General features: G+C 36.3%; 1 protein-coding gene across 2 annotated transcripts in view; it reads left to right on the top strand.

Moving 5' to 3' along the window:
- The window catches only part of IFT46 (intraflagellar transport 46), a 33,318-nt gene extending 8,895 nt beyond the window's left edge, over positions 1-24,423 (top strand). For both annotated transcript variants that reach the window (XM_083111166.1, XM_083111165.1), the window contains exons 4-8: positions 2,521-2,595; positions 9,180-9,408; positions 12,689-12,801; positions 19,414-19,541; positions 24,145-24,423. In XM_083111166.1, coding sequence (XP_082967292.1) covers positions 2,521-2,595; positions 9,180-9,408; positions 12,689-12,801; positions 19,414-19,541; positions 24,145-24,278 — 679 coding nt within the window. In that variant the 3' untranslated portion in view covers positions 24,279-24,423. The remainder of the gene's footprint in view (positions 1-2,520; positions 2,596-9,179; positions 9,409-12,688; positions 12,802-19,413; positions 19,542-24,144) is intronic.
- Positions 24,424-27,318: the final 2,895 nt, after the last annotated feature.

The raw sequence follows: 27,318 nt of genomic DNA, 5'->3' as shown, positions 1-27,318 counted from the left end.
ACATCCCCTAAAAGTGCCTTAATGGAATAGTGCTGTATGCAGTGCTCGAAAAAGTTTCTTCAAAGATAGGCGCCAGCTCTGAATATCAGATGCCAGGAAACCACCTACTAGCAATTGTGCATACTACAGTATGTTTCAAAAGTCACGCAATCCAAACTTTAAAAATGTATATCATGAAAATTGTAAGACATATTCACACTGGGTTTCTGCACTAAGCTAATCCTGTAGGCTATCACTGGGTTCATAAATTTATGTTAGCATTTATCTAAATAAAAGCAATTACATTATTTAAAAAACATTATTAATTTGCTGAAAACATCTAAGAACTGATTTTCAACAATAAATACCAACTCTTAAAAAATTTGTGGGATCATCTGTAGGTGTTTGACTGGTTATAAAACAGTTGCGTTGTGAAGTACAGCAGAAGCAGGGCATTTTTATGCACATGAGTGTAAGAATGAATAGTAAAATACTCTTCAGCGATGCACACGCATTGCTCCAATGAATACGCCATGCTGAATCGATTAAAAAAAAAACAGGCACAGTGAGCGAAGATTCAATGTAACCAGGGGCAGCCTAGGATTCTCTCAAAAGATTGGATTGGATTGATTTGTTGTTTTAAATCCACTTTATGCACAGTAAGGCTAATCGGGACTGGACCTACAGTTTAAAGTGGGATCCGAACCACTATGTGCCTCCACCGGGAATCGAACCCGGGACCCCTTGATTACAAGGCGACGACGCTACCTCTGCGCCATCGGGGAAGCCAAAAGAGTCCAATTTCGGCACAAAATCTTGATTTACGATTTTTCACGTATATGTATAGCCAATACTTAGAAACATGTTGCATGCGACTGCTGGCAATATTTCGACCTGCTAGTGTTGCCATATACAGATATATGTCCCAAAAATGGTACTTTTCACTCAACTCATAAAATTGCCAATCAAAAAGTCATCAAATGTTGCACATGACCAATATTGGTCGCAAATGACAGACTGATGTGGCATCAGTCATCAAATGTCTAATTATGGCCCTTCAATAATTTCTTACATATTTTTCTTACTCAGAAGTTCATTTCTAGAAAAATTTGAATGCTGCTTTCTGTCAGTTATTAATTTATATAATTTTCTGTACGGATTGAACATAATTTTAAGCATTGAAAAATATCTCAATAGATGAGGCTCTATAATGCAGAAAACCCGGTGTAAATATCTCTTACAGTTTTCATGATATACATTTCCAAAGTTTGGGTTGTGCAACTTTTGAAACACACTATAAAATGATGAGCATCACGGTATTCAAAACATCGCTAAATCATTTGAGAAAGCAGGAAATGGGGTGTTGGGGAACAAAGGGCAAGAAATTGTTACAGACACTATGGAATGTTCACAACATTGATAAAAAAAATAATCATTTACTAACTTATGCTGTACTGCAATTTGAACTTAGAATCATCAAAATTTCATACATACTATAGCAAAAGATCACAGTCGCCAGGCTCAAATTTTTAGTCGCCATGGCGACCTGGCAACCGGGATTTTTCGAGCCCTGGCTATATGCAAAGGGAACATTGCCTGTACTTAACTTACTAGAACCAGAGGAATTTCTCTATTTTACTAAAAGTGCCCTTCAACAGTCCTTTCTTGATGGTGTTCATCAGTTCAGTTTGATGTTTGATGCACTTATTATAATTGTAATCTTACCTGCTTGAATGAAACAGACAATTAGCAAAATATTCTGAGGAAGATGAAAGATACAATTGCTCATACTTACTACATATTTTTTTCATTCTTCACATTCAATCAACTGTTATTTGTGCTTCATTGTTTCCCTGGTTACTCAGTTTTATTTAAAATTCCATTGTTACTGGTTTTATTGTTTCCATTCAATTTCATTGCAGATTAAATATTTATATGATTCCCAGCTTGAAACCAGAAATCTTGCTGCACACTGCAATAATTTGAGTAATAATAATATTAATAATTACACAAATATGGTTTCCTCTGTCAGATTCAGATCATAATGTAGCACACAAGCATTTGTAATGTTTTGCCAATATGTACGACTTTTTTTATTAATGATGTAATGTATTTTTGCTGATCTCCTATCAGACATCATTATGAAATTGAAAAATCCCCAAGAAATCAACTTACGTTAGATGTTTTTAAAAAATGACTCAAGTCATAAATTTCTCTCCGCACAAAACACATTTATAAAATAATTTGTTATAATATAGATGACTTTAATACATATTGTGTGAGCATATGTCAGCATAATTATTTAACAAAACAGTGTGGTGAAACTTGATGTATTCAAGAATTTTTATTTTTCTTTAATTGTTATTCTTATTATGAAACAGCCCCTCATGCAACATATGATCTGAAAATCCATTTCTTATGCCATTGAAGTCTCCATTGCATTGTAGTAAGAAGGTGAAGTAATCAAAGACAATATATTGTAAACGTAAAGGGTAGTTATTTTTAAACCTCAGTGGCTGAAAAATTCCTTATTTATTTCAGGACATATGATCCTGCAGACTATGAACATTTAAATGTATCTCCAGAAATCAAGGATCTCTTCCAGTTTATTACTAGGTAAGTTTAGCCTTCATGTCTGGTTTGTTGCCATATTTCATTTCACTTTTCTCATTGGTAGTTTAATCAAAATTTGCTTTGATTAAAATTTGATGAAAAGATCTCGAAGTGCAGCTATTTACTGTTGATTAAAATGATTATAAGATTGTAAAAAATCCTATTACAATGAAGGAAGGTAATTACATTCATTGTAAGGTCTTTTATTGAAATTTGGTTTGAAAACTTTATATGGAAACTCATGGAAAAAAGCTATATATATATATATATTTCATGTCAAATCATCCAGAATTTTGTGAAAATGTCACCCACCATCTCCGATTTTGATGAAATTCGGTATACTTATAGAACCTTTCATGCTGATTACAAAAATGACAACTTTTTTGAGATTAGTCAAGGGGTTCAGAAATTACGCGATATTAAAAATATCCCTGTGCGCCACATGCGGCTCCACTTTGAATGACACGCATTAGGTTATAAATTATAGTATCTTCTCTCAGGTTTGCCGTAGAAACTTCAAGTTTGATTTCTTTTGCTCAGGATAGTGTAAGCTTTCATTTAAATAAGGTTTCTGATCAGTGTATCAATAATCATGTATTTTATGTATAGTTTCATGTATTTTTTTAGAAAAATAAATGACTAACGTCAAGAGTGAATTTCGTACAATGCCCCCACTTCAATTTTACCCAAATTTTATATACAGGTAGCTGAGAGTGGGTACTAATGCTTGATGGAAAAATTGGGATGGGCGGTTCAGAGACAGGGTGATAAAAAAATCATTTGCATTAAAAGTTAATCTTATTAAAATGCTTATGTATTTAGCACAAAGTCTGAAGTACAATATGTTTTGAGGTATAATATTCACAATTTCTGTTCACTATGTGTGAAGGTAAGCATAGGCGTAACCTAGTGGGGGCAAAGGGAATCATTTTCCCTAATCACAATTTATAGATTAATTAAAACCTACAAGTTAAATGTATTTTGTGACCCTCCTGGCACTTGGGGAACAAACAAAAAAAGAGTAATTATTGTGATTTTTCAAATGTATTTAGCAAATAATCTTTGACACTATTTTTATGGGACTGAAAACTTTGATTCTCTCAACCAAAAATAGTTCCCAAGTTCCCAAGTTACGCCCATGAAGATAGTACCGAAAAATACTTACTCGATTGTATTCAATGCATTGCCAAAATTTCATGCACTATAAATTGTGCCGTTCACATTTTCTGTTCCCAACTGTAAAAAAAAATATATCTGTACCTTCTCTGGATGCTACGTAAAAGGATTTTCTTGAAATTGCTGGCCTGTCAAGGAAGCTATGCTTTGTTGCATGCTAACTTCATCCACGCTTTACTTCAATTCATATCTACTTGTATGTGGACTGTCGAGCTAGGAAACAGTCATCGTTGAAGGAGTGGATCTTTGGATTTTGTTGAACTTGGAATGGAGGAGAAAGAAATAGGTGCCAGTGGAATCAATGACACCATATTCAAAATACCGTGGTCAGCATTCAAATGATTTCTTAATTAAAATCGTTCAACCAAAGTTGATTCTGTGTTTCATCATTTATTTGCAGTAGTAATGTAGGTTTATGAAGACATACGGATTATGTACTAGAAACACAATTTGTAATTTTTACACAAATCAATGATCATTAACTGTAAGTTTCTTTCACAGTAACTGTAAAGTAACTTAGTTACTTTCAAAGTACCAGTAACTGTAACAGAGTTACTTTTTAAATGAGTAACTGAAACTCGGTTACTTGTAAAAAGTAACTTACCGAACACTGTAAATAACCTGTAGCCTAAGTACAATCTTCCTGGTCCTGTTGTATAGTACTTTGCAATTGCTGACACATTGTACTGCGGGTTGTTGTCATTTCACCTTACGTGATTAATAAGAAATTTATGCCTCTAATACTATTTCTATGGAATTGGTACTTAATTGCTGAACTTGTTACTTCATACTGTTGATGTCTACACAAGTCTTCTAAGTGTTCATCACAAGGAGATTTTCTCTGGCATGTGGCAAGAAAAGCTCCATTTGGAAAAACTTCAATCAGCACAAATGTGTATTATTAATTCTTACTTCATATTACGTATCTCCGTGAAGAGTATTAAAAAAAATTCCATATTGAGATAAAATGCACAAAAAGAAGAATGTTCTCGAAGAAAATTTTCTAAGCTTGGGAATGCTAATGACTATGATTATAATTTTTAAAAAAAAAATGAAGACAGTTGAAACTAACTTAGATAGAATGGAACTTCGATTTTACGTTGTTCAGTGGACCAAGCTGAAAAAACTTAGAATGCGAGAAAATGTAAAACCGAGGAAAATTTGCTATGTTGGGACCACCAATATTGAATGTAAAATGCAGGAAAATGTAAAATCGAGAAACTTGAAATCTGGGTTCCACTGCAATTATTATTTGTAGGTTTTAATTAATCTATAAATTTTAGATAGGGAAAATGATTCCCTTTTCCCCCACCAGGTTACGCCTATGCTTACCTTCACACATAGTGAACAGAAATTGTGAATATTATACCTCAAACATATTGTACTTCAGACTTTGTGCTAAATACATAAGCATTTTAATAAGATTAACTTTTAATGCAAATGATTTTTTTATCACCCTGTCTCTGAACCACCCATCCCAATTTTTCCATCAAGCATTAATACCCACTCTCAGCTACCTGTATATAAAATTTGGGTGAAATTGAAGGGGAGACATTGTAGGAAATTCGCTCTTGAAGTTAGTCATTTATTTTTCTAAAAAAATACATGAAACTATACATAAAATACATGATTATTGATACACTGATCAGAAACCTTATTTAAATGAAAGCTTACACTATCCTGAGCAAAAGAAATCAAACTTGAAGTTTCTACGGCAAACCTGAGAGAAGATACTATAATTTATAACCTAATGCGTGTCATTCAAAGTGGAGCCGCATGTGGCGTACAGGGAGATTTTTAAAATCGCGTAATTTCTGAACCCCTTGACCAATCTCAAAAAAGTTGTCATTTTTGTAATTAGCATCACAAGTTCTATAACTATACCGAATTTCATCAAAATCGGAGATGGTGGGTGACATGGCCTGGATGATTTGACGTGGAATGACCCATATTTTTTTTGCTTGCTCTCGTTGGAAATTATGAGAATTCTTATTACACGATTAATATTCCAGAATTTCACACACAAAAAACCCTTCAGAATAATTATTATGCTGATTTCCCCCTAGTTTGTACATGTTTAAGTCCCAGTTGAATATAAATACAAAGGGATTTTTCGGAAAATTGTGAGAGTTATAAATAAGCACAGAGTAAACTGGCTATAAATTTCAAATTTGTTTGGCTACCAGCTAGCCAAGGTTTACAAAAATCTGAAAAAATGTTGGTAACATGTATGGAAATATTTTTTTAGACAATATTTGTTATATCTTGGAATTTTCTGATAACATTACGGTATTCCTACTGCGGTAAGAACGGTTATTTGCATCACTTCAATTTATTTGACTGGTGGAAGTCAGGTGATATCGTAGTTTCTTTAAAAAGTGAACTCCAATTAAATTCCTATAACCTATGTTTGTTAAAAGTACTTATTTGAATTTAATTCTAATGTACATGTTTTATTATAATAGAAAGTAGAAACACGTTTGAACTGCCTGGTTTGAGGTTGGAACAGTTAGTATAAAAGTACAGGCTAGCTATAAGCGAGGTTCTCTTTTTTCCATCTAGGGGACTGGGTCCTATCAGTGTTGCCACATGAAGGGAAATTTGGCGCAAATTTTAAGCGAAAGGTAAAATTCAATGAAAACTTATCAGACTCAATATTAGTGAAGTTTATATTAGATTCCACTTTCATGCCCATATTTTTTCCCCCATTACATCTTGTATCCGCAGGCCTCCTCGATGGCGCAGTGGCTTGTAATCAAGGGGTCCCAGGTTCGATACCCGGTGGAGGCACTGGTTCCGATCCCACTTTAAACTGTAGGTCCAGTCCCTATAGCCTTACTGTACATAAAGTGGACTTAAAACACCAAGTCAAACAATCTTGTATCCGCTCCCTTGACTATAAGCTTATATCTGTTTCAAATTTGTTTATTGTACATCGCTTTTCTATATCTTCATTTGATAGTGACGATGGTGGTAAACGATGAATGGATGATGATCCAACAGAATTGTACATTCATGGCTGATCATGATTTGTACCTGGGACATCTGACCCAGTTGCAATGAGGGTGTATGTGAAACATTTTTCATATTTTAGAAATTACCACTATTTATTGTTAACATTATTATAATTTCTTAAGATGAAGGGGAAAATTGCATGGAAAGGGGAAATTTTGCCCTTTGGAAAGGGATTTTCTGTCAGATTGTGTCAACACTGAGTCCTATCTGACAGATTTGTAGCTGGCTGGGAACAGATAGGTCTTGAATATTAGATATGCCCAGCTGGTAGATATTGCTCTGGATTAGGGGGCCAGGGGTAAGTAGCATGTCAGAACAGGTAGATAGAAATCAAATTAACTTTCTCCGGCAGACAGGAGAAATTCATTTTAATTAAAATGCAATGTTAAGTAAGTATTCCAGCATTCATACTTCAAGTTCCTGTTACTTGATACAGCACTGCATTTTTGTTATTTGATGGAAATATATTAAAATGCAAACTTTGGGTGTGTTGTTTTCTAATTAGATACAATTGAATTACATTTTATCATGATTTAGCCCAGTTAAAATTCCATGTTGTTCTTACTAAATCACATTCCTAGGATCTTGAGTCTTGTATAGTAATTGATTACCCTTCCTAAGGTGGGTTAATAGTTAGCCCTGTTAAGTCTCTGCTCTATCAAGTTCACGAATGAGGATTCTTAATCTGTCAAAAGGATTTTGTACGTGATTTTACACAAAAAATATTACAGCTTTTACTCTTATTTCTGTATTAATGAGAATTACTAATGTACCGAGTGTATTGTTAATACACATGCTTTTATGCTTCGTTTACACAATCCTATTAGTATATTGCCATTTGCATACCAAAGTACATGTTTAAATAGTGTAAAGATCAGATTGATCTTTAGTTTTTATTGTATTTGTTTTTATATTGATTGCATGTATGCTTGCTTACATGCACTTATTTGATTATGCTTTACTGGACATTGGATTTCCCTATGCTTAGTTTCCCAGTTGGAAAGCTGTGATTTGAAAAGACCATTGCAATGGAAAATTCCAAGTTTGAGGGGGAGAAATTCTGCCCCGACTATAAAAGTTCAGGTTCGTCATAACCAAAAAAAAATTATTTTACCCAGATTTACAATGATGAGGAACCTTGTCTCTGAGGGCAATGCTAAATACAGGGTGGCACAAATTGTATCTACCAACTTCAAATGACAACGGAAAGATGGCATGCTTGTAGTAACTGTATATGGTTATGAAATAAATAGGCATTTAATACAGTGTATTATGTGGTCAATACAGATTTAAGTGAACCTCAAAAATAACATCCTCTAAATGTCCTCTACTGCTTGGATGCATTGTTGGAGGTGATGAGGAAAGGCTTTCGTGACGCATGTCTGAACATGTCCTATGGAATAGTGCCTATTTCACGATGACTGACTGTTCACAATATTACCCATCGCTCTCTCTCCACTGTTTAACCCACCTCAGAATGCTGTGTGTGTCTGGAGCAGGTGCATGGCGATATTCATTGTTCCGCCGCAGTGCCCGGTGCCTGTTTGGATGAAAGGTTCCACCGCCGCAATCTGTGTCTGCACCGGTCAATGCTTCATGGTATACTAATTGCCTGACTCCCAACTCTCCACGGATGTAGGTATGCCACACATGCACACGTACATTCTGGCAGGGTTGCCAACTCAAATTGGTAGATGTATTATACGCCACCCTTTAGTTTTCAGAAGAAATTAACAGGGTTTGCTTCTGAGCTACCAAAGTGTAGCGTAACCCAACCTAGTAAGCGATACAAATATATTTTCTTTCATATTGTGGTATAAATTATTTGGGCATTCCAGAGTTATGTGTGTGATGTTTTACACCTAAAATGTAAGGTTCTAGACATGACGTTGCATAAAAATATTCATATTGAACTGATTTCATAGAATTATGAAGTACTTTTTGGTGTCTGCTGACAAATGAAAAAAGAAAACTTGAGTATGATGACATAGTCTAAATGCATGAAATGCATTAACAAAAATGTTGCATGTGTGATGTTTTAAGAATGTAGCAAAGTGCAAATTTGACTTCATTTGTCTATGAAGCATACAGATTACAGATGATGGAATTTTTGTTGGCAAAATATCCAAATTACAAGCATTAACAAACATTTTAAACCTTAATGCAATTAAAAACAATACTTTTCAGATTGATGCATCTTCTTATTTACATGGAGTAGGACCACTTTTCGTACAATGCCCCATTTGCATGTTCTGCAGAACTAACTATATTTCTGAGTTGAGTATATATAATGTAAAAGTCCATGAGATTTGATACTGTAGTAAATTCAATGCATTATTAACATTAATATGTTTCTTTATGATGTGATATAATTATTAATTTATTCCTCAAAATAGGTATACACCACAAACTATAGAGTTAGAGTATAAGCTTAAACCATTCATCCCAGACTTTATACCAGCTGTTGGCGACATTGATGCCTTTTTGAAAGTGCCTCGTCCGGATAACAAGCAAGACAACATTGGGCTAACAGTTTTGGATGAACCGTGTGCAAAACAAAGTGATCCTGCAGTATTGGATCTACAGCTGAGAGCCGTATCTAAGCAGTCCTCTGCAAAAACAGTTGTAAGTATGCAAAACATTCTAGTCTTGCAGAGCAGTGTTTCTCAACCTCTCGGCTGCGGCCCAGTACCGGGCCCTGGCATCAAATATACCGAGCCTCGAGAGGTTCTCCTGAAGTTTGCAACTTGCAGCCCAAGCTGGCAAGCACCTGGAAAGATGGTATTTTCGTTCGGGGTTCACCAGCAATAAGAGGGAATTCTTTCTGTCAACAATCTGTCATAATCGAACCAACACTCCCTATGATTGCCATAAATTATTTATTAATATTAAATTTGAAGGGTACATATTAATTAACGAATAAAGTTAAAGAAATAGAAAGTTGTTTAGTAGTAAAATTGTTAGGATTGTGGCATCGACTTAAAATGAATTTACCAGTCCGTGGGCTCATGAAGGTTGAGGATCACTGTTGTAGAGGAAGTATGGGAGAATGATGATTTGTCCCCTTCCACATTTTGTAAATTGGAAACCTTTATGGTTCGGTACTTGAACTCTGATAGATGAATTTGATGGGTGAGATGCACTTGTATATTTCTTCGAATCCAAGGTGCATCTTTTTTTTTTATGTTGAAAATTTAGGTTCACCTTGGATTTGATGAGTATATATATGTGTGTAAATATACCACAGTAGATGTAATATACGAGGGGCGTATCATAAAGAATTACACTTTATTGTATTCGATACATACAGACATAGATACATTTAATTGGCTATATGCACTTTCTCAACATAGTCCCCCTGGAGCTATAGCTGTCGTTCGAGACCATTTTGAAACCAGTTCTTTGGAGTTGTGTGCACCCATCGCTGGACAGCCTCATGGAGTTCCTCACAATTGTTGAAATGGTGACCACGCAGGGGCTTCTTCATGGCGCCAAACAAGTGAAAATCGGATGGTGCCAAATCGGGAGAGTATGCTGGATGTGGTAACACCTTGAAACCCAGTCGGTCAATAGCAGCTTTTGTTTGACGACTGGTGTGCGGCCGGGCATTGTCATGTTGGAGAAGCACACCTTTGCCCATTTGCCTTGCCTCCTCTCTTGAATTGCACGACGCAACCGCGTCAGTGTTGCCACGTAGACTGCACTGTTAACGGTGGTTCCCCTCGGTAGCCAATCAATGAGGATGATGCCATCACTATCCCAAAACACAGTGGCCATTTGTTTCCCAGCCGTGGGCGCTGTTTTGAATTTCTTGGGTGGGGGCTACCCTTATGTTTCCACTGCATGGATTGGGATTTGGTCTCCGGTTCGTGGTAATGCAGCCACACTTCATCACCTGTCACAAGCTTCCCCATGAAATCAGCTGAATTCTGGTCGTAAAGTTCCAAAAGCTCCCTGGAAATGTCTACGTGTTGTTGTTTGTGGCATGCGTTAAGACATTTCGGTACCCACCGAGCTGACACTTTACCTATTTTCAAGTCACTGTGCACAATGCGTTGCAGGGTTTGTCTGCTTAATCCCGTAATCCTCTCCAGTTCCGTAAACGTCACACGCCTGTTCTCCAGTATGACATTTTCCACACGCGATGTTTGCGTCTGTTTTCACACCCGCATGTCGCCCTGGACTCTTTCCCTTCTCCGTCGACGTTTGACTGTTTTTCCAGCCAGTTACCAATTATACACAGTTTTCCGTGACACTGCATACTCGCCACACACAGCCACTAACCGTCTATGGATACGTGCCGTTGTTTCCCCTTCCTTCCACAAAAACCAACTCGTCCATCGTTGACCATGTTCATCTTGTTCCATGTTGTCCGCAACATCACTCGTGACGTTGTGCTTCGACGGCTGCACAGGCCACAGACTACGCACTGTCACACGGTGCTGCCACCTGGCGGTAGACAAGGTACCTATGCGCCCATCCTGCGCAGTGCGTGGAATTACGCCATTTCATTTTGCATTAAAACAATAAAGTGTAATTCTTTATGATACGCCCCTCGTATAATGGGGTATTTGCATATTTCAATGTTTTACCAAAATATTGGTATTGATAAAAATCACCCTTAACGAGATTTCCTTCCCTTTAAATTTGTTAGGTTACAACAATCAAAATTTCATAATGAACTCTATTTTCAGCAGTGAAGTACAAAGGCGAAACAAAGGAAGAAGGTTAATATTCTGCTTTTTGCAGTCAAGAGGTGGTCAAGTGCATTAAACAGACATTAAAAATGGAGAAAGACACATCACTCATATGATGCAGGATTTAAACATAAATATATTTTGGGTGTCGAGGAATTTGGAATTCTTTTTAATGACTTGCATAATGCCGAAAGGTTTCCTAGATTAGTTGGGTCTGCTGAAAGAAACAAAATATAGTTTTACTATACATGTGTTATGTGTGGGGAAAAAGATGCCGAATGGTGTACGGTGTTTCTGACTTGAGCAACCAATTAAAAAAAATGTATAAAACACTAGTGTTCCAAACATTTGTTGCGTAGTAAGGCATCTCATTTGCTAGCTAAAACATGCATGGATCATGTTTTATTGGAACCCGGCCAACTTCAGGCAATAAACACAATGATTTTTTCTTCCAAATAGACAATACCTGTGGCGACTAATTCCATAAGTAAACTATTAAGCAAAAAAAAAAAAAAAGAGCCTAACCTTCCTTTGAACTTGGCGTTCCAACTCGAAATGCCCATGCTATGCCATTGCTGTACACATGTGCAATATTGAGGTCGTGCCTCCTGAATCGTTTCCCTCATTGCTGTAGCATACAAGGAATGTTTTCATTCTCATCAGCACTGTTAGTGTCACTTGATTGATTGATTTGATTGATTTAGTTTATTTTACTTCGCGTTTTGTGCCTCTTGGCTAATTTGCGAAGATGGGGATGAGTGATGAAATGATGAAATTGATGAATGGACATTCACAAACAACCAAGCCTGACCGGGATTCGAACCCGGGACCCTTGGCGTCGCAGCACGATGTGTTAACCACTAGGCCACAGGGTCGGGCATTTTTTATTGTCACTCATGGTACATTTTACTAAATCACTTACATTAAAGAACTGCACCTGTTTGTGTCAAGATGAAGCTACAAATGTAACAGTGCTGCTGGGTGAGGGGTGGAGGAGTGGGGAGATGCTTGGCCTATACATATGGCTGTAAGGTTAGCACATGGATAAAGACGAACTCTTTTTTTATTGTGTTATGTTGTTTTAAAGATCATCAGGTTTTTCTGCCTCACCCTGTATGTTATGTTTGTAATATTCTTTCATATTTACAAACAATTTTTTTCCATTAAGATACTTGGAGAAATACTGATGAAATGCACTTTCATTACAGGTTGTAAAGAAAATAGAGAGCGCAGAAAAGAACACGAAGGCAATTGATAAATGGATCAAGGACATAAGTGATCTCCACAGGGCAAAACCTCCACCTACAGTGCACTATAGCAAGTAAGTATGCAGTACACAATCAGCGGAAAAACTTTCTTATTAGACACACATACACACATCAAAAAAAAAAATAATGTCTGTTCACCTTCGGGATTGTTAAAAGGTACAAAAATAAAATATCCATGACTAAAGAAGAGGTTACTTAGAAAAATGTCAGTCTGGCACATGTTCAAAATCATGTGATGCAGCCTCAGTACTAAAAATAGCAAATGATAAATGAATTCTCAAAAATATAATAATTTACTTTTTTATTCATGTTCGTGAATAAAAGGCATGGTTGATAATGATTAAGAGTTCTCAAGTGGATGGTGGCAGAGGCCACTGAAATTAATAGAAACTCTACAAGTAAGTTTCACGGGAAATGTTAATCAGGTGTGCATGTAACTACTCCACAGTTTAAAACAATAATTAATATTCTTTTGAGAATGAAAATTTTGAATAATCACAAACAATTTCTGTTTTACCGAAATATTGTGACCTATATTATTTTTCATTTTGGAACCACAATTTTACATTTTCCACATAGGCTCGATAGAACAAAATAATATAAAATTTTGCTATATGCAGTTCTTTATATTTATGCCACGGCTAGTATCTACAGGGTAGGGTTCTTGTTAGAAATGAAATAAGACAGTAAGCCTACCAATGGAGACAGTTAATCGATTATATTATATCTTTCTTTGTACATGAAGATTATAATATAATCGATTAACATGAAGATTATAGTTGAGAACACATGAGAATATATATTCATATAGAAGTAATCGGACTTTTACAGAAATTTCAATTGCTATAGTTCTTATTTGATTGTCTTCACTTTCACATTCATGTTCACTTTTGTGGGCATCCTATGGGATCTGGGTCTTGACTTGGACTTTCTTCTGGATCTGGACTTCCTTCGGGACTTGGACTTCCTTCTAGATCCAGGCTTGGACTTCCTTCTGGACTTGGCTTGGACTTCCTTCTGAATCCAGGCTTGGACTTTCTTCTGGACTCATTCTGGACTCAAACTTATCTTCTTATATCACAGATATTTTGCTTTATTAATTGTCTTTCTCGAGTCGACTAAATCCCAGAAAGTTTTGCCTTTTCTTTTTCCAATAAAAATATCAAGTCCAATCTAGTAACCCACCTTGGGGCGTCCACCAACTATACTGTTCTCGACCACAAGTGTAAAGTTGGTGCTGAGGTTGACAAAGCGCTCCCAAGTTGGTGCACCGATCGTGACGCACAGCCAAAAAGTGCTGTGGGTCACAATAAGAACGCGCCACCACTGAGGTAATAAAAAATTCCACCAAGGGGATCATAATAATCCAACAGATCAAAGATCTGTTAGGAGACACACGTTTATATTGGTATTTTCACTTCTTTAAATTTCTTATCTATTTACATATGAGTACATTGTTAATTTCACAAGTATCTTTATTAATTAGTCATCTTTATATCTTTTTTTTTACATTGTATTATATTATTGTTTATCTTTCTAATTAAATTTTATGTCTACTTACACTATCACTCATTTATAATACAGCGATCTTGTTTACATGCCTAGTGCTGCCATCTCTGTTTCACTTTAGCAACTATGTACAAGTATTAGGCCTATTGGGTACGTAACATGTATTTTTAGATTTTTCACCCTGATTTCCCGAAAAATATAAAACAGTTTCCACATTATACAGGGTGAACAGAAACTATAGGGACAACCTTCAGGAGGTGATTCCTGACAGGTGAAGGAAGAAAATAGTTCATATCAACATATGGACGATGAGTCTGCTATAAAGCAATTAGTACCGGTACACATTCCATGGAATGACTTTAATCCATTTTACAACAGGTGTTCAAAGTGGCCTCCATGGGATGAAATGCAAATGTCCACATGCATCATGGATTGCCCCACTCATTCGAATGTTCCAGCCTGTACCCGAATAGCGTTACAGGCTACATGGACACGCTGTTCCAAGGGTCTGCACATCAGGAACTGGCTCAGCATACACAACACTTTTCAGATGCTCCCACAAGTAAAAATCAAGGGGATTTAAGTCTGGTGATTGAGCAGGCCAAGCCACAGGGCATCCTCGTCCGATCCATCTTCTGGGGAAGATGTTGTTGAGGTGTTGACGAACAATAATGTGAAAGTGGGCTGGCATCATGCATCAGCCACTTTACCTGTCGTATTGCCAAAGGAACATTCTGAATCAAAAGAGGCAGAGTGTTCTGCAGGAATTCCAGATACGTCTGTCCGTTAAGGCATTGTGGAAGAACAAATGGTCCAAGTGGGTGGTCGCCAATAATTCCTGCCCAAACATTGATGCTGAACTGTTGCTGATGAGACGATTCAACCATTCCCCGAGGATTGGCTGTAGCTCACAGTTGACAATTGTGTAGATTGACGATTCCATCTCTACCAAAGGTCGCTTCATCAGTGAAGAGGACTGACTACAGAAATCCCAATATTGTGGTGGCCTGTTGCAAAAAAAAACAGTGATAAAACCGTTCCCTTGGAGGAAAATCCGCTGGTGATAATCCCTGCACACGTTGCAGGTGATTAGGATAGTAGCTGTTTTCATGCAGGATACACAACACCGTCGCTTGGCTTACACCATGCTGGCGGACCACTTGCCTGTAGCTTGTACTGGGTTTGTTCTCAATATCGTGTAGCACATGTTCCTCCAGATCTGGTGTATGCACATGCTGCAGCCAGCCTCCATGCTCGCCTGTGTGAAAGGACCCATGCTCACACAAACGTCCATAAATTGCTGCAAAGATTTTGTGGTTTGGGTGGTGCTGACTGTCTGGGTACGTGGCTCAATAAATCCGTGCGGCCTCGACCGTTTCCATCTGCTTGACCATATACGAAGACCATCTCGGCATGTTCCTGGTATGAATAACAGACCATGGTGCTTCGACGTAGCTCCAATCACACAATCTGCAACACAAAAAAGCACACTGCGAGTGTTGTTATGAGAGGAAGATGCCGTTCTTCAGTGCCATCTACCTTGGCAAATATGCATTTCCGGATGTTGATATGAACTATTTTGTTCCTTTACCTGTCAGGAATCACCTCTGAAGTTTGCCCTATAGTTTCTGTTCACCCTGTATATTTATTCTTCATAGTCCCAATGGAGAAAATTGTTATGACATTTTCCTGCATTTAAGTTTTTTCAATTTCATACTGTGGAAAATGTAAATGTTAAAGGTAAAGTGTTCCCCTGTGCATAGCACAACGCCATGAAGGCATATAGGGGGTGTGGGGGTAACGCCCCACACTTTCTTGATCCGGTCGTGAGTGGGGGTGATGTGATCAGCATCATGCCCTTGACTGCCTTTACCCCCCAGGGTTTCCCCCAGGTACCCATGTTATTCGACGCTGGGTGGGCACCGGGGCCACTTCCACCGTTAGAAAAGTTCCCGGATTTCAACCGGCCGGGGATCGAACCTGGGACCTTGAGCATGGTAGTCAGACACGTTACCGACTGAGACACCACATGTAAATGTTAGTTCACTGTATTTTTTATTCTATTTATACACTGCCAGATTGTCTTCATATATTCTGATAAACAATAAATATTCCTATTGATATAATTGTATAAGTGAAAACTAATTGTATTCTTTGAGAAATATTAATAATAATAATAATAAAAATATTTATTAAGCGGGCGAGGTTCAGCCTATAGCCTGCTCAATGTAATGTTACATATATGTGGAGCAATGAGCTACAAGTAAAATAATACATATATACTTGTAAGAGATACACAAAATGAAATGAATACACAAAGTGATTAACTACAAATACAAAGACAAAATAATAAGTAATAATAAAAGACAAAAGTAATGCATAATAATAAAAATACAATTTCATGTAGTGACTTGATACCTTCAATATGTGCCGCGACTCTGCCATTGTTCCATTAACAGTATATCTTTTACTTTACCTCTGAAATTTACGGGGTTCTTTATGCATGCAATGTTTGTAGGGAATGCATTCCATGCTTTGGGAGCCGAAAAAGAGAAAGGTGATTTATAGGCCATGGTAGAATGATAGGGTAAATCGAAATTGTTCCGCTTGCAGGTAGCATATTCACGGATATCCCTACGAGAATGCATTTTTTTGAACAGATACTGTGGTTTACCTTCTGCTAATATACCGCAGACAAAACAGAGATAGTGCATTTTCCTTCTGTTTGCCATAGTAAGAACCTGATTGTTATTTAAAATCAGAAGAATACAGAAGGTTGTTCGGGATCTCTGGTGACGATTTTGAAAGCCGCTGTGGGTGCTGTTATCAACGTCAGTCCGTCCAAACGGTGCATGCTGAGTCACGTCAGTACCGAGAACGCGTGTGCAGAGTGTTGTGCCATTTACCTACAACGTTGTCGAAGAAAATTGAGCCATACTGGGAGGGCTACATAACAGCCCTTTCCGATGCTAAATATAGCTATTCGGCAATCAAAGGAATGTGCAAGAAGCGTGGTTTTGTGATATCGAAGAACGGGATCGGTGCGGTATTCAACAAAAAAGGCAAAGGCCGACTGGGCCTAATTCCACAGGGGAAGAAACAGGCAAATCCACGAGCAGCTACGAGTCGTACACCGGACATAGTGAGAAAAGTGAAGGCCCTTGTGTCAGGTGGTAACCCTGCCCCCCAAAGGAGTATCGCACGTAAGTTGGGAATGTCTGTGTCAACAGTGAACACCATAATCAAGAAGGACCTGCAACTAGAAATGCGGCATAAGCGGCGAGTTCACAAGCTGTTGCCTCGTCACATTGCGGAACGTCGCACGAACGCTAGAAAGCTCTATGAGACCTATCTTGCAGGGGAGAGATGGAAAAATGTGGTGACATTAGACGAAGCATATGTCTACCTTAGTGACTGTCACAAACCCCGCGCGATTTACTACCGCCCTCACGACAAAAACAATTATCAAACATTGTATCGAGAATGCCAGGAAAGTTTTCCACGGGGTTTCATGATCATCGCTGGATACTGCTATAATGGCAAGCTAGCAATTCGCCGTGTAGCTAATAATGTGAAGGTGAACTCCACGTACTATCAGGATGAGGTTTTAACACGCATTTATAACATAGATATCCCGGCACTGTATGGGAAGGCCAGAAACCAGGTCTTGGTGCACCAAGATAAAGCATCCAGCCATACCTTCCGTTCGACTCGTCTGTTCTTACAGCGAATGGAGGTGGAAACTGGCATCTGTGCAATTCCTTACAGCGACATTCCGGTCAAGGCGCCAGATGGGTCACCCATGGACTTCTGTGCATTTGGACTTCTAAAACGGGCCTTAGGAAAGAGACGTCCACGCACTCTCAATGGCCTCTGGAAAGCCTGTCAGGAGGAGTGGGAAAAGTTGGACATGATAACTCTTCGGAAAAGTCTGTTGCAATGGAAATTACGTTGTCGGGCTATAACGCGGAATGCTGGTTTTCCAATTGAGCACGATCGTTGGTGGCGACATTGGTTTTCATGAAGTTATCACCCTTCCAAAATTGTCCTCAGAGATCCCGAACGACCTTCTGTATAATTGGACCTTTTTAGTTGAAAAATGTATCTGATGCAGGCATTTTGCACCATTTGTATTTTTACACTGAGCTTTTGTGAGAGTTGAGGGCCGTAAACATTATCACAATAGTCAAAGAATGGGTATATTAATGCTTGGATGAGTCTTAGCTTGCATTCAACAGGAAGGAAGTCACGGAAACGATTTAGACTTCTGAGTGTTCCGTAAGCTTTCATACATTGCATCTTTACATGTTCTGATCAGTCCATTGTTTCGTCAAAGACCAGACCAAGATTTTTGGCAGTGTTACTCCTGACAATAGATAAATTGTTTATTTTGAGATCCATGTTAATGTTTTTCATTAACGACCTTGTATAATTAGATCCAATGATCATGAAAGTGGATTTTTCCGGATTGATTTTATGACGATTAGATTCACACCAGTTATTGATGATGTTCAAGTCGGAGTTCAGTGACCGCAGGTTATGTTCCAATGAAGCATGGTGACCTGAAAAGTATAACTGGGTATCATGTGCGTAAAAATGTGGAGTGAAGAATTTTATGGCTTGCTGCAAGTCTGCAGTACCTTGTGGTGTAGATGTATGTGAGATGGTGATTTATGCAATATGACCCTTTGATGCGTGTTAAACAGATACGATCGAAACCAGTTTAATGTTGAAGCAGAAAACTTGTAATATTTAAGTTTAGCTAATAATAAATCATGCTGCACAGTGTCAAAAGTCTTACTGAGATCCAGAAGTACTAACATAGTGACTTGCTGTTTATCGGTGGCATAGAGAATATCATCCAGTACTTGAACAAGTGCAGTGGCTGTGCTGTGTTTCTCACGGAATCCAGATTGCAGTGGGGGCAGTAAATTATTTGTGTTAATATATTTCATGCACTATTTTTTTCGAGAACTTTAGATACCACAGGCAAAAGACTGATAGGCCTAAAGTCATTGTAAGAGGTAGCGATCTGTTTTTTTTTCTGAAGTGGTAGAATTCGTGCTTCTTTCCACATTTCAGGAAAGACGTCACTGGAAAGAGAAAGAAAAATTATGTGATGAATATCACTGCACAATGGTTTCTTCTGCTTTCAGGCCAATGCCTGACATTGATAACTTGATGCAGGAGTGGCCAGCAGACTTTGAAGAGCAATTGAAGGAAGTTGGACTGCCCACTGCTGATCTGGATTGCGATCTTGGAAAATATGTAGAGATTATTTGTCGTAAGTATATTAATTATAAGCAGACAAATTTTTGGGTGGAAGATTTGATATGTAGGGACCTTTATTTTTCAGTGTTATTATTTTTTTTTCTTCTTCAGAATTTGCATTTTTATTTTAGCACACCTTTATGCAAAATATACCTGCAATTTTACCATTGTGCTTTTAAAGTAGTATTTTAATTTTTAGGTCTCATGGCATACTCCCGTTCATGACAGTTTCGTACATTGGAAACAATTTTTGAGGAAGTTATTTTCTATTATTTCTCATGTGACAAATATAGATATTATGGCTCCCATGTAGAGTTAGGTATGCATTCATCTCTCACCAGAACTCTGCCACTTTGCTTAGTGATGCAAAATGTTCCGATAAGAGTTAAAAAAGTAAAAAAAAAAATCATGAGAAACATATATTTATTCATGTAGTTGTTGGAATTATTCCATGTATAACATGCACCATCGTTTTTTGGGGGAATAAAATTTTAGAAAACTTTTGTGTCATACACATACAAAATGTGGTTCATTTTTTAAGCATGAAACATGTTGAAATTCATGAAAAAGTCCAGAATTCACATTTTATGCCAAATTTGCATTATTTCGTGATTTCAAATATATGAAAAATGTGTTTAGAACATGTCACTGCACATACATAAGCATTTTTGTGCAACATTTAACATTTTTCTGTGTTGTCATATTTGCAGAAAATCAAGATCCCTAATTATAGGGATAGGGAAGATTAATAAATATCAGTTGATATCGGCATATTGGATTTTGTATAATCAACAATAACTTTACCAGCGTATCTATAAATAGCTGTAATTCAGTGCAAAATCATTATACATTGTTATTTTTTATCGATATAAAAATACAATTGTTCAGTAAATTTCCACATACACAGTTTCTTTTTCAAAGCAAAATCCACTGCAGTCATGGCTACATGCATTAATTAAAGAGGTTATTGAACCATTCAATTAGATCAGTAGAATATTGATTATCAGTATCAGTTGATTGATTGATTTGGTTTATTTTACATCGCTTTTGACTAATAGTGAAGATGAAGATGAGTGATAATATGATGTAGATGATGGACAGTTACAAAGAACAGTCATACCCTGGTTGGGATTTGAAACATAGACCCCTGGCATTATAGAGCACTGTGATAACCACTCTGACAAGAAGGTCGGCCGTGTTAGTAATTTTTGTCAGTACATTATCAATATTTGTAAAAAATTACATACTGGTTCATGACTATTATATTGTACTCATGCACACACATAATCGTCAATTATGCATTTTTAAAATAAATATAAAAAACCTTAAAATATTGGAAAATGTAAAATCCAGAGATGTGCACAATTGTTTTTAAAAATGGCACAAAGGTCTTGATCCCATTCCTGTTTCACATACACAATAATCATTCTTAAATAGTAACTTAAAAAAGTTGAAAATGTAAAAAGTGGGAAATCTAATATCTGTGACCAGTGACAGCGATTAGGGGCACTTGTCCACCCCACTTTTTGCCACTTTTGCCCCTGCACTAACCTTATGTATCAAGAGAAAGTAAACTGTTCTTGCCCCCCCCCCTCCTCCCCCCAATTTTGGAATCCAATTGCCGCTGCTGTCTGTGAAAGTAAAAACAGAATTCTGTTGAATTCTGTGATGGGAGATACCTGGCACCATTGACATGACAGCATTTCAAAGATAACATATCCCATTGCAATTATTACTGGTTGACAATTCCCACACAGATGAAACAGTGAAACTGGAACATCAGCCACAATGAGGGCTCGCTTGGTAGCTCATTGGTATACGTCAAGAGATCAGGTTCAATTCCTGGTCAAACGTACATTTTTACTTAAATATCTACACATGAAGTGAGAAGATTGTGAAATATTACAATTTGTGATTTGTTGTAAATGCGATATTATGCTTATAAATATTTAGTTTGTAGCTGATCAGGCAGTAGAATGAAATGATAAAAACTCACTGAATGTAAGCATAAACCCATATTACTGAAATGTACCAGTTCATCTTGCAGATTATAATTATTTTATGTTTAACCCTGTGTTAGGCACATAATTTTCGGTTACATACTTAGGCACATTGGTGACACTTGTCACCCAACCCTTTAACTATCTTTAAAGTATGAAATGCACTGTAAACTATATTGCACATGCATGCTGAACATACTTTTTTTGTCTTTGTTCAAAGATCAGCTGCCTTTTTCTGCTGCACTTCTAAATGACTTAAGATTATAAAGTTATTGTCAGTTGCATGCTCAGGTGACCTATATATGGAACAACTGAAGCAGTGTCATCTTTACTTTCTTTACGAACACACACTTCTGTGTCATCCTCTTCCTAGGGTTACCAGACGTCCGGCTTTTCCTGGACATGTCCTACATTTTAGCCTTATGTCCGGAGTCCGGGAGGAATTTGAAAAATATAATAAATGTCCTACATTTTGAGCGTCACAAATTAGTAAAATACGGGTTTCAGTTGAACAAGGACAAATCATGCAAGCTAAAAGTTCTATGAACTGCACTCCCAATCCCAAAAGTGAAATTAATTTTGATTCCGTCATTACACCAGAAAAAAATAAAAGTTTGTCCTGCTACAAGAAAAATGGCAATTAATGAACAAAGTTTTGAGGCCACATTCTGATGATGTCACTGTTCAGTGCCCGAGCGGAATTTCTTGCCTTAGGGTTTATATTGATGGAACAACTTGTTTCTCATTCATATTCAATATTTTGATTTTAAAAGTCGTAAAAATAGATGTTGGGGGCCTGACAACCCCCCTCTCCCCCTATTGGGTAAACTAGGGTTAAGAAAGGGTATACTTTGTGCTTTCAATTCCATTTTCTTTGAGGTGGATAAAAACATTCCTGGCAGGGATAAAAATAATTCTCTTTTGACATGGATAAAATTCTGTGTGTGGAGGGGGTGGGGAATCCTCTGCGCCTCCCCATTAATTTGCACACTGTCTCTGAGAAGTACCAGTTAAAACATAGTAAGACGTCTATTGTTTAGTATGAAAATATGCACTTTAAGAATTCATTAAGAAATCTTTAAAAAAAGAAAACAACTAAAAAGTGTAAATTTCAAATTACTTTCTAACGTGTTCAACAAATATGTATTATTCATTGCGAAAGTTTTGTGTTCTACATTTTGGGACATTATGTCCTACATTTCCCTTATAGCGATCTGGTAACCCTACCTCTTCCTGACTAGTCCACCTCCATATAACTTTTGAATTTTCTGAGTGTTCTGTCTTTCGATGCTTTGATATTTTTCTTGTTACATATTTAGGCATGGAGGTAACAACTCTGGGTTGCTATGTATCTGAAAAACAGGGAAATGTGAGGGAATTTTGCAGATCGTCTGGAATTTACGTGCATTTTGGAGTCTGCAAGAGAAAAAGTTATAAAATGAACAAGCAGTTCACTTTCACTTCTGGATTCGGTTCTTGTTATTCCACTCCCAAAAAAAGACTCAGTTTAGAAACTTGTTTCTTTCGGTCTTATGATTCTCAGTCTTGTGCAAAATTATGGTTCCTTTAAATTTCTGTAAGAAATTTTCACTTTTATAATACTAGATATTAGAAAGAATATCAAAGTATAACTTGCAGTCCAGATATCTGATTGATAACTAAAGTATATATTTACAATATGATCATAATTATCGGAAAGGTTGGTGAAGATGAGGTTATCGTCTATTATTTTTATTGATCTTAGTATTGTTGGCATTTCTTATAGAATTCCTATATGCAATAAGACTTTCTCCTGATGCTGTGTACTTATAAATGTAAGCAAGAAAGCAGCATTTTCTATGACACCGTCAGAAAATGAAAAATTGTGTATGGTTTATGAACTTTTTCTGTTGTTTTTATATTGTGGAGGTCTGTCTGGAAAAATTTTAATTTTGCACTGGAAAACCTGGAAATGTCAGGGAATTTCATAATCAAAAAACCGTAGCAACCCTGCAACTGTTGCCAAAGCATGCAATTGATGTTAACTTTATCGGTTAGAAATGCAACATAACACAGCTGAGCTTAGAACAAAGAGACAAAGAAAAAATGTTCAGCTACAAAAAAAGCACTCGTGTGCAGTATAGTTTATAGTGTTGCAATCTCACAATGAATACCAACGGGCGACACTGGTCACCCATATGTGTAACAGGTTAGAAACCAGTGGTGTATTCTCCTGTGTTATCTGGTTTATCAGAAACAAAATCTTTTCATTTGTATAGAAATTGCCGGAAAATTTGAAGTTGTTGGACTTCTGTGTGTATTTTACTGCCTGCATTGGTGTTGTATTTCTATTATATCTAATTAATATATAATAAATATATGCAATAAATAAGAATTGTTATGGTAAATCAGGTCAAATTTTCAAAATACGCCAGTGTTAAAAAGACTTCCATCATTAAAACATCAATTAAGGATTTTTTTAAAAAAAAAAACGTAAATTATTTAGAAGACCACGTGCAATAATGAAAAAGAAATATTCAGCATAGTTTGGAATTTTTTGTTCAGCACATGTAACTTATTTAACATTTACAAGTTATTTAAAATGTTGTTAATAAATTATTGTGTATTTCATTTCAGATTTGTTTGATATCCCGGTATATGAATCCAAGATACAGTCTCTACATGTTCTCTTCACTCTGTACTCGGCCATAAAGAACTCCCAGCATTTCAACAATCTTCTCGAACAACATCAGGGAGAAAATGAAACTTGAGGGCAGGAAAGGCTAAGCATTAAACTAACTGTGATCGTTGGCTCATCAAAGTTTCAGAAACAAGCACCAATGTAAATAAACATTCACATACAACTACAATGTTACAAACAATTCCGTCCGTGTGTCATATTGTAAATAATATAGTTGCGCAAATTAAATGTTTAAAAAAAATACACTAATAATGGTTTCATTCTGTAAATTTTTGTGTAGTACTATTATTAGAGTAGATAATATAAGTTCTATTAAATGATATAGGTATATTGGTGTACCGGTTTATCAGTAAAATTACCTATAATTTAATTCTATAGTCTGTAATTTAGTGAAAATTTCTGCCATTCTGTTACTTTATCAATTTAAATGAATATTTGTATTAACTGGCTTTGCAAAGTGAATATCTAAATACACTGTTGCTTTAACAAAGGTAGTAGTCACCTATACAGCTTGCTAGGAAATGGGACTCATTGATCACGTGCCATCGTGTTCAGTTTTATACAGTTCGTCACATATGATGGCAAATCTGCATTACTAGCATTGAAGCTGCTTCTATTTAAGACGTAACCACCAAGAATTCTGGCAACATTGCTAGCATGTCACCTGCAATATTTCTCTCTACCTGTGCGCTATTGGCCAATGTATGTGATGACATTTATAGTTATCAATTGAGGAGGTTGTTCAGTGGTTCCTCAATTTTATGCTTTTCCAAGGACCAAGATGAAAAAATTACAATGTGGGAAAACGAGATTGAAGAATGTTTTTTTTTTGTAATTTGCTATTTTGGGACCATAAGAATTGGATGTATAATACGTAGAGGCACATATTTTTGGTAAATAAAAAAGGAAAATTTGCTGATGAAAGAATTAAGAAAGATTACCAAATTAAACTGTCAAATAGATTTCATGTTTTGCAGGATTTAAATGATGATGAAAATATAAATGAAACAGACGTCAATAAGAATTGGGAGCACATACGTAATGCAATAGAATCAGCAGCTAAGGAAAGTATAGGATACCATAAACCAAGAAAAAGTAAGCCATGGTTTGATAATGAATGACATAATCTAACAGAAATAAGAAATCGGGCTAGACTTAGGTGGTTAAATAACTCTGATGATACAAATCTAAGCAATTATAATAGAATAAAGCGAGAAGTTAACCGCACGTTTAGAAGTAAAAAAAGAGATTACTTGAAAAGCAAAATTAACGAAATTGAAACAAACAGCAAAAACAAAAATATCAGAGATTTATATAAAGGTGTAAATGAATTTAGAAAGGGGTGGCAACCTAAAGTAAACTTGATAAAAGATAAAGACGGTGATTTTCTAGCTGACCCAAGTGATATTCTAAATAAATGGAAGAACTACTTTAATGACCTTTTAAATGTTCATGTAGGAGATAAAGCAGAAGTAAATGAAGTACACACAGCAGAACCTTTAGTTCCAGAACCTAATATGACTGAAGTTAAAGATGCTATTAAAAGGCTAAAGAATAACAAAGCACCTGGCATTGATTTAATACCAGCTGAGTTAATTAAATATGGTGGGAATTTGTTAATATGTCAAATTCATAAATTAATTTGTTTAATATGGAATAAAGAAGAAATCCGTCAACAGTGGAAAGAATCCATAATTGTTCCTGTGTTTAAAAAAGGTGATAAAATGAACTGCAATAATTACCGTGGAATTTCTCTATTCTCAACAACATATAAAATATTATCTAACATTCTTTTAACAAGACTAACCCCATATGCTAATGAAATTATAGGTGTTTATCAATGTGGATTTAAACGTAACAGATCAACTACAGATCAAATTTTTCACATCAGACAGACACTTGAAAAAAAGTGGGAATACGTATAACCAAAATGTCCATTCATTGATTTCAAAAAAGTATATGATTCCTCTCCTATTTGCACCACATGGCCTGTCAATCTAAGTATACTTGATTTAATTATTCTAATAATATTTGGACATGAGTACATATTATAACAGTTCTACATTATGTAACCTTCTCCACTCACCTGTCTCCTCATTCCTTTTAGGTCCAAAGATTTTACTAAGGATTTTATTTTCAAATACTCTTAATTTATGTTCTTTTAATGTAATGGACTACGTTTCACAGCCATATAATACAACAGGCAAATATATACAGGATATACTGTGGTGCCACGCATGATGAACACCTTACACAATGAAAGAGTGCATGGGTCAGAAAACTGTCGCACATTACGAATCACCTGCGAATATCAACATATGATTAACCCCTTCATCATCTTGCACGAGCAGGCAGCTGGAGCACTGTACTTTACGTACAAGCAGCGACTTGACCACCATTCACATAAAAAAACAATTATTACAAATGCACTAAAAGCAACACCATCAAAAGCTGAAATAACAATGAACAAGACACTCTGTACATGTGTATGTATTTTTTATAACTGTATTGTACATAGTGTATTTTCTATAACTTATAAATTAATTAATGCCTTCATTTCCAATATTTAGGGTGCAATTTTCTTACGATGTTTCAGAATTTTGGGTACGGATGAACATTATTCCCATAGTAGCCTGTGGGAAACAGCACTTCGCATAACAAACACCATCCTGGAACAGATCACATTCGTTATGTGAGGCATCACTATTTAATAGACACAAAATTCCACTTCCAGCATTCAAAAAGTAAATATTAGGGGTTAAATATTGTACGTATACTAAAAAATTTCAAGGTGGCTTAGAAATAATTAAAGAACACAGAATAAAGCCTATGGGATTTGAAAGCAATACAAGTACACAGAGCCTCAAAACAACATTTCTTAGGTTTTTATCCTTACAGAACAATGCACTACAATACTGCATTAAATAGGCCTGAAGAAATACTGAATACTCTTCGCAATTGTTATCAATTTAAAATTGTTGAAAATATTGATTGATATTAATTTGTAAGCAACATGTGTGACAATTTACTAGTGTGTTGTTTGAAAATGTTCAAGAATTAAAGTGGAATATTAGAGTAACTGTAATTTCATCATAAAACCCATCATTTCA

The sequence above is a fragment of the Lepisma saccharinum genome, chromosome 25, assembly GCF_977018435.1.
Source record: "Lepisma saccharinum chromosome 25, izLepSacc3.1, whole genome shotgun sequence".
NCBI lineage: Eukaryota > Metazoa > Arthropoda > Insecta > Zygentoma > Lepismatidae > Lepisma > Lepisma saccharinum.
This window is presented reverse-complemented; position numbering and strand designations above follow the sequence as displayed.